Source organism: Mastomys coucha, unplaced genomic scaffold, assembly GCF_008632895.1.
Source record: "Mastomys coucha isolate ucsf_1 unplaced genomic scaffold, UCSF_Mcou_1 pScaffold9, whole genome shotgun sequence".
Lineage (NCBI taxonomy): Eukaryota > Metazoa > Chordata > Mammalia > Rodentia > Muridae > Mastomys > Mastomys coucha.
The window spans coordinates 40,093,268-40,100,478 of NW_022196915.1; the positions used below are offsets into that span (position 1 = coordinate 40,093,268).

The following is a 7,211-nucleotide window of genomic DNA, read 5'->3' on the forward strand; positions in this document are numbered from 1 at the left end:
GACAATGATCCTAACATACTGTGTGAAAATTTTCAGAAAAACAAAAGGTCATACAATCTTGCTAGGATTCTGCAGGGCTCTGCTTTACCCACTGGAGCCATTACTTTTCTCACTAGCATTCTTGATTAATATATTCCCCTTCCACACACATTTCCCCCAAACTCCTTTTAGTACATATAATATTAGAAAAATAGTGTCCTGGGCTCTACATCAAAGTTCTCCACAGTTCTGGAACAATTACAGTGAAGTCATGAGCTGGAGGTGGGTGGAGTTTCACGTTCAGCTGAATGAGGAAGCTCAGTGATTTAGAGAGAGCACGTAGTCTGTAAGTACAACTGTGTCTAGGCACCAGACACTCTTCAGAGCTGGAGAGAAGACATCCCCGAGATAGGACAAAGGCCATGCAGAGGATCCTGGGAGCTGTGCTGGCGATTCTGTGGGTGCAGATTTGCTGTGAGTTGTGCTCAGCTAAGTTTCTTTCTATTAGGGATTCTCCAGAAATTTAGGTAGTGGAGGGGGAGAAAGTAGATGAAAATCTGTGCATTCTTCCTCATGGGTGTCTCCTGGGGTATTTGACTGGTGTGGGTGAAAATCTCTCTTTGACTCTAGTTTGCTTTTCTGTTTTCAAGCAGGGGTGAAAGGAAATCAGGTGGAGCAAAGTCCTTCAGCCTTGAGTCTCCAAGAGGGAACCAGTTCTGATCTGAGATGCAATTTTTCTATCACCATGACAACTGTGCAGTGGTTCCTACAGAATCCCAGGGGAGGCCTCATCAATCTTTTTTACCTGGTTCCAGGAACAAAGGAGATTGGGAGGTTAAAGTCAACATTCAATTCTAAGGAGCGCTACAGCACCCTACACATCAGGGATGCCCAGCTGGAGGACTCAGGCACCTACCTCTGTGCTGCTCAGGCACAGTGCTCCCAGTCAGCTTACAGCCTGGCTCCAAACTGCAGCTGGGTGTGCAGCTACAGCCCCTGCCACAGGCAGACTATGCAGGTGGCTTCTCATAACTGTGGCTTCATCAGATCTCCACCAATTACAGAGAATGCATTAGGAAAAGAAAATCCCACTGCAGAAGAACATACTTAAATTCAGACTGATGTGATGCTGACCTGTAGAGTGTTAAATGCCTAGAAACATCATCCCACATGACTAAAATATGCACTGCATTTCATCAAATGCTAGTGTTAATGTCATAAAATATAAAACCTCTCTTAAGTAGTCCTGAGTCAATTGGGTCATTTTCCAAAAATGAAAAACTGAGAGCAACTGTTTCCATCCTCTGTTTAAAGAGCAATGATAATCCTTCCAGCTAATCTGCTCAACATGAAGCAAATAAAAGTACTAATTCTTGAAGATATAATTAATTAAGTTATCAAAAGGTAAGACAAACAAATGCTATTATTAAATGAAGACATAATTTCCATTATATTTTTACATTTTAAAATTATAATACATTTAATTATGTACTATAGAACAAATACTTTGCTTCAAAAAGGATCAAAACCAAGAAATAAATTATAAATTATAGAGACATATTTGCAGACCTTATATTGCAGTCCTGCTTTTAGCAGTGGATATACCAAAATGTTGATACATTATCTTATAGATATTATTATATTGTATTATAATATATATCTAAAAGTAATATATGTCTATTTGTATATTTGCATATATATATATATATATATATATATATATACAAAACTGCAAATGGGTGGAACCAGAAAATATCATCCTGAGTGAAGTAACTCAGACTCAAATGATATGCATGGTATGTACTCACTAATAAGTGAATATTAGCCAAAAAAAAAGTATGGAATACCCAAGATACAGTTCACAGAACTCAAAAAGGTCAACAAGCCAAAGTGCTCAAGTGAAGATGCCTCAGTCCCACTTGGAAGGCAGAAGAAAGCAACCACAAATGGGGAGGGAGGGACCTAGGAGGGAAAGTGAACGGGGAGGGGGAATTAGGGGGGAAGAGGAACCTGATCTGGTATTTGGTGAGGGAAAAGGCCTGAAACCCTAAGGGCCAGCAGAAAGAATGGAAACAGGCAACTTCAGGAAATAGAAGGTTAGGGGTACCCTCCAGAATGCACCAGAGACCTAGGAAGTAAGAGACTTGCAAGAATCAAAGGGAGGGACCTTAGATGAAATGCCTGACAGTAGGGAGAGGGAACTTGTAGGGCCCACCTCCAGCAGGAAGACAGTCACTGTTATAGCCACTATAGCAATCACATAACTGAATCATAATTGTTCCTGTCTGAAAGAATTACAGGAATGGAAATGGAGAGTAGCCTGAGGAAAAGAAGGTCCAGTGACAAGCCCAAAGTGGCATCCAACTCAAGGGGAGGTCCCAAGGCCTCACACTATTACTGAGGTTATAGAGGGCTCACAAAAAGAGACCTATCATGACTGCACCCCGAAAGACCCTACAAGCAGCTGAAAGAATCAGATGCAATTATTTGCACCCAACCAATGGACAGAAGCAGCTGACCCCTGTTGTTGAATTAAGGAAGGCTGAAAGAAGCTGAGGAGAAGAGCAATCCTGTTGGAGGACCAGTCTCAATAAATCTGGACCCCCATGATCTCTCAAACACTGGACCACCAATAAGGCAGCATATACCAGCTGATATGAGGCCCTCAACACACATACAGTAGAGGACTGCCAGGTCTGTGGTCATTCAGAGAAGATGCACCTAACCCTCAAGAGACTGGAGGCCCCAGGGAGTTTAGAGGTCAGGTGGGGTGGGGGATGGGGATATCCACATGGAGACTGGTGGGGGATTGGGGAGGAGGTATGGGATGTGGAACAGTCAGAGGGTGGAAGGGGAGTGGGGAATGGAAGTATGGAGTGTAAAAAATAAATTAATTTTAAAAACAGACAAAAAAACAAAAAACAAAAACACCATACCACTTTGATTATCTGACCATTGCTGTTTTCCCTTTACAACTGCAGCCTAGTGGCTATAACAGTGACTGGTTGGCTAAAACCTTTTTCTTCTAGAACTTTACAGATTAAATGACCCTCTTGGGATTCATAGAGCTTCCATCCCTATTGCAACTACACTTCTTTAAAATATAGGTTTTTCTGAGCTTTCCAGACAATAAACAATCCCTAATTGCCAGTAAGTTTTCTGTGAGCATAGCTAGAAGTGATGTCACTAGAGTGGCAGCCTTTGCAGTAAGAATTATTGATTTAGTCATCTCAGAGAGTGCTCAAATAGTATCCACCCTAATCCTAGGTTCTTGGTAGGATATAGGTATAGAGTTAGGTGAGATCAAAAAGTGGAAACATGGCCGAGAAAGGTGGTCCCCTGAAAAGGCTTCCTAACTGATCATGATAATTCCTAATTCCATTTCTGATTAATCTTGACTTGAAAATATTTGTTTAATAAGCAAATGAGCTGGAGGCCTACAGATAGCAGTTTTAGAAGTTTTCTAGACAAGACATAAAATAAACTTTTATTACTATTATTATTATTATTATTATTATTATTATTATTATTATTAATTTTAGTTTATTATTTGGGAATCTCACAGCATGTGCCCTGGCCGTGCTTGCCTTCCAATCTTCTCATAGCCATGCCTTCCCCTCTTGACCTCCTCCCACAAAAAGGGGACAATGTTCATTTTGTATGGTCCATATATTCACTGGAGCATGGTCAAATTCCTAGTGCCCATACCTCAAAGGGAGAATGCATCTTCCTCTTCCTACATCCATGCTAGAAGCCATCCTATGAAGAGAGCCATGAGGTGATGTTTGGAGCTGGTTTTCATATTCCCTGCTCCCCCCCCAACCCCCATACTGCAGTGCTATGGCGAGTGAGGGGTATGCCAGCTCTTCCTCATCCATAGCTAGTGCCTTTGTATGACTGCCACTAAAGGGCGGGGCCAGCTCCTCCGATACCCTTGGACATTAACATGGCCTCAAGCAGCCCAGGGTTAGGTGGTAACAAGGGTGAAGGCATAACACTGACCTTGGGTGTATCATGGCTATCAGCAACTGCACAGACGATGAGCCTCAATGTGGTCTCAGGTGGTTTACACATACTACTCACATCCACATGGCTCCACAAGGGAGCAAAGCCCAGGGACATCACCAAGGCATCAAGCAGTTGTACAGATTTATATGTCCGCATGGATCTCAGACTATGTTGCAGTCTGGGGCAGCAGCATGGACCACCAACAGCAACATGGCCTGCTGTGGTATCGCAGACCACAGTGGTTCTTCAAGGAAGTCACATCCAAAAAGTGAATATTTTCTCATCTTGGGCCTCTGTCATTGTTTAGAGCCAGGAGGTATGTGCAGCCAGGGGTTAGGCTTGTTTTTCTACCTCACTCTTGCAGGAACAATTACTTCTTGTAAAATCCACCATTTTTAGCTATGTATGTTATGTGTAGAAAGAACATGGTTCAGTCTGTCTACCAACAAGAAACAAGAGCTCCAATCTGTGTAACATGAGCACTTGGAGCAAGTACGACTTAGGCTGTACCACTGCTATTCTTTTCTGAAAAAATTGAAAATATATATTTTATGTGTAAAATATTCTGATCAGTTTTGTTTCCCTCATCTCCTACCAGATCCTCCCCACCTCCCCACGCATATAACGCCACATCTTCTCTCTCTCTTTTTAGAAAACAAGCAAGCAAATAAACAGCCAAATCAGAATAGAACAAAAGAAACAAACAAAAAAACACAACCAAGTAAAAAGCATGAGAAGCACATACACATGCAGAGACACATGCACATACAAAAAAATCCACAAAAACACAAAATTCAGAACCATCATATTCAAGAAAGTGACAAACATGGTAAACAATGGCCAGAGAGCATCATGAGAGAAGCCAAACCCTTCTCCCTGCACATCATAAACCGTCAGCCTGTTGACTAAGCCATATACTTCTGTGCAGCAAGTGTACCCTGCTCCACAGGGCCCTGCAATCCATCCATCCTCAAATCTGCCATGGGGACTCGAGCACCATCCACATCCTGTACCACAGGCTTTTCAGCACAGCATTTTCCAGTTGCTAGTTTTCAAGTGCCAGCTATCACACATTCATCAATATACAAAATAAGAATGTTAGCTTCAAGTCACTCAAACAATTTAGGGCAGTTTTCCGCATCCTCTACCATTTAAAACTTGACATAGAATTTCATCATTTCCCTTGTTGCTGCACATGGAGATTATCAGAGAACAGAACTCACTGTGCTTTAGGGAAGAAGAGAGTGTAGCTGACTCAGCCCCTGATGGGACATCTATATCCCATACCCTCCTCCCTAGTCTCAGAGGTCATTGAAGGGGGTGGAAAATTGTAAGAGCCATAGATGGTGGGTGACTGTGGGGCAGTGGGCAGTTCTGACAGCTGGAGTCCAGTAGAGCAGCCACCTTGGAACCCCAGAGACCCACTGAGCAAAATAATTTGTTCATAAGGGTGATTTGTGCCTGAGACCAATGGCTCAGATTTCAGCCCAGACCCCTCACAGCTGTCCCTGCAGGAGATGTGTGCTCTATCAGGCAGACACTGTCTCAAACTCCCAGCATTCTAGCTGGACCTTGCACACAGTCATCTGACCACAAGCCAGGCATGCCATGCCCCATAATATAAAAGGGGTGGTTTGCCCCCTCCTCACTCTCTTACTTCCTCTTCCTCTAGGTCTCTTGTTCTCTTATTTCTCTCTCATGGTCTCTTACTCTCTTTCTCTCCTCTCTGTTCTTTGTTCTCTTCTCTTGCTTTCTTCCTCTTCTTTTCTCTCTCTCTCCTTCCTCTCCTTTCTTTCTCTCTACTTAACTAGCATATTTCTCTTTCCCACAGTAAAATAACTCATTCATACATTGCCTCCTTTTTAATTAAGGTGCCGTGCAGCAAACAGGTCATCCCCAGGGAGAGAGAGAGAGAGACCCGGGGCCTCAGCAGCAGGCCCCCTGCCACTAGGAAGAGAGAGAGCCTTAACCAGGCCAGGGCACAGCCCAGGCCCCCTGCTTTGGAACAACAGGTGACTACAAGGAAGCAGTTTTCTGGACATAGCAAGGCAACCGCACATGTGAACTCAAAGAGGTTGACATGACAAAATTCCACCAGGAAAAGGTAAGGGGACATTTCCAACTGTTTTCTTTAAGAGTGCAGCTCCTGGTGCATAGACTATCCACCACTGATGCCCCAATATCTGAGAGTACATGGATTTCACAACCTGTAACACAAAAGTTGATGTGTTTTATTTTAGAAAGGGATTGTGGACACAGAACTAGGTTAGACTGAAAAGAGCAGATGAATAAAATCAAGCTTCTTTGCATAACATTCTCTAAGAACTAATAAAAGTGAGAAAATAGATAAATTATACCAGAGGTCTATTTGTGTGTGTATATTCTTTTATGTACACTCACCAAACTAAATACCATAGGATACACATAGTTCAGTAACACTCGTGATTTCAGGCATCCACTGGAGACTTGAGGCCTGCCTCCTTGGGGTGAGGCTCCAAGTTTATTTACAATGTGCTGTGCAGACATCCCTGGTGCAGGCTGAAGGGAAATCAGCAGAGGGCGCTGCCTCTTCAGATGTGGTTAGCATCTCATTCAGGTGGGGACTTAACTTGACAGACTCAGTGAGCAGACAGAGTCCTTGTCTGTGAGTGAGGAGTTTGAGGAGATCCTGAAGAATTGTCCTGTGAGATTGGTGCCCTCCAGGACCAAGTGTCATTTCTTCTATGAACATGCTTCCTGACACGTGCTCAGTTCTTGTGCTCCTCGTAATGCTCGGTAAGTTATATTTTACTCTAAGGGTTAATGATGTCATTGTCTTACAACTCTGGCAGTCTTTAGTGTTCCTCCCCACATAAAAATGTAATTCCTCTGTATTCACTCATTTATTTTTAACATTTATTTTCAGGAAGGAGCAATGGAGACTCAGTGACCCAGACAGAAGGCCTGCTCACTCTCACAGAGGGGTTGCCTGTGATGCTGAACTGCACCTATCAGACTACTTACTCAAATACTTTCCTGTTCTGGTATGTGCAGTATCTCAACGAAGCCCCTCAGCTACTCCTGAGTAGCTTCATGGACAACAAGAGGACCGAGCACCAAGGGTTCCACGCTACTCTCCATAAGAGCAACAGCTCCTTCCATCTGCAGAAGTCCTCAGCACAGCTGTCAGACTCTGCCCTGTACTACTGTGCTGTGAGTGACACAGTGAGATAGACTGCAGGGGA

At 43.3% G+C, this 7,211-nt stretch overlaps 2 gene segments (V, D, J or C); both read left to right on the plus strand.

Annotated features, from left to right (window-relative positions):
• Positions 1-336: 336 nt before the first annotated feature.
• On the plus strand, positions 337-1,090 carry LOC116084145. The segment is given in 2 exon segments: positions 337-453; positions 633-1,090. Coding segments are annotated over 2 exon segments (510 nt in total).
• Positions 1,091-6,495: 5,405 nt separating this feature from the next.
• LOC116084808 lies at positions 6,496-7,211 on the plus strand. The segment is given in 2 exon segments: positions 6,496-6,762; positions 6,893-7,211. Coding segments are annotated over 2 exon segments (360 nt in total).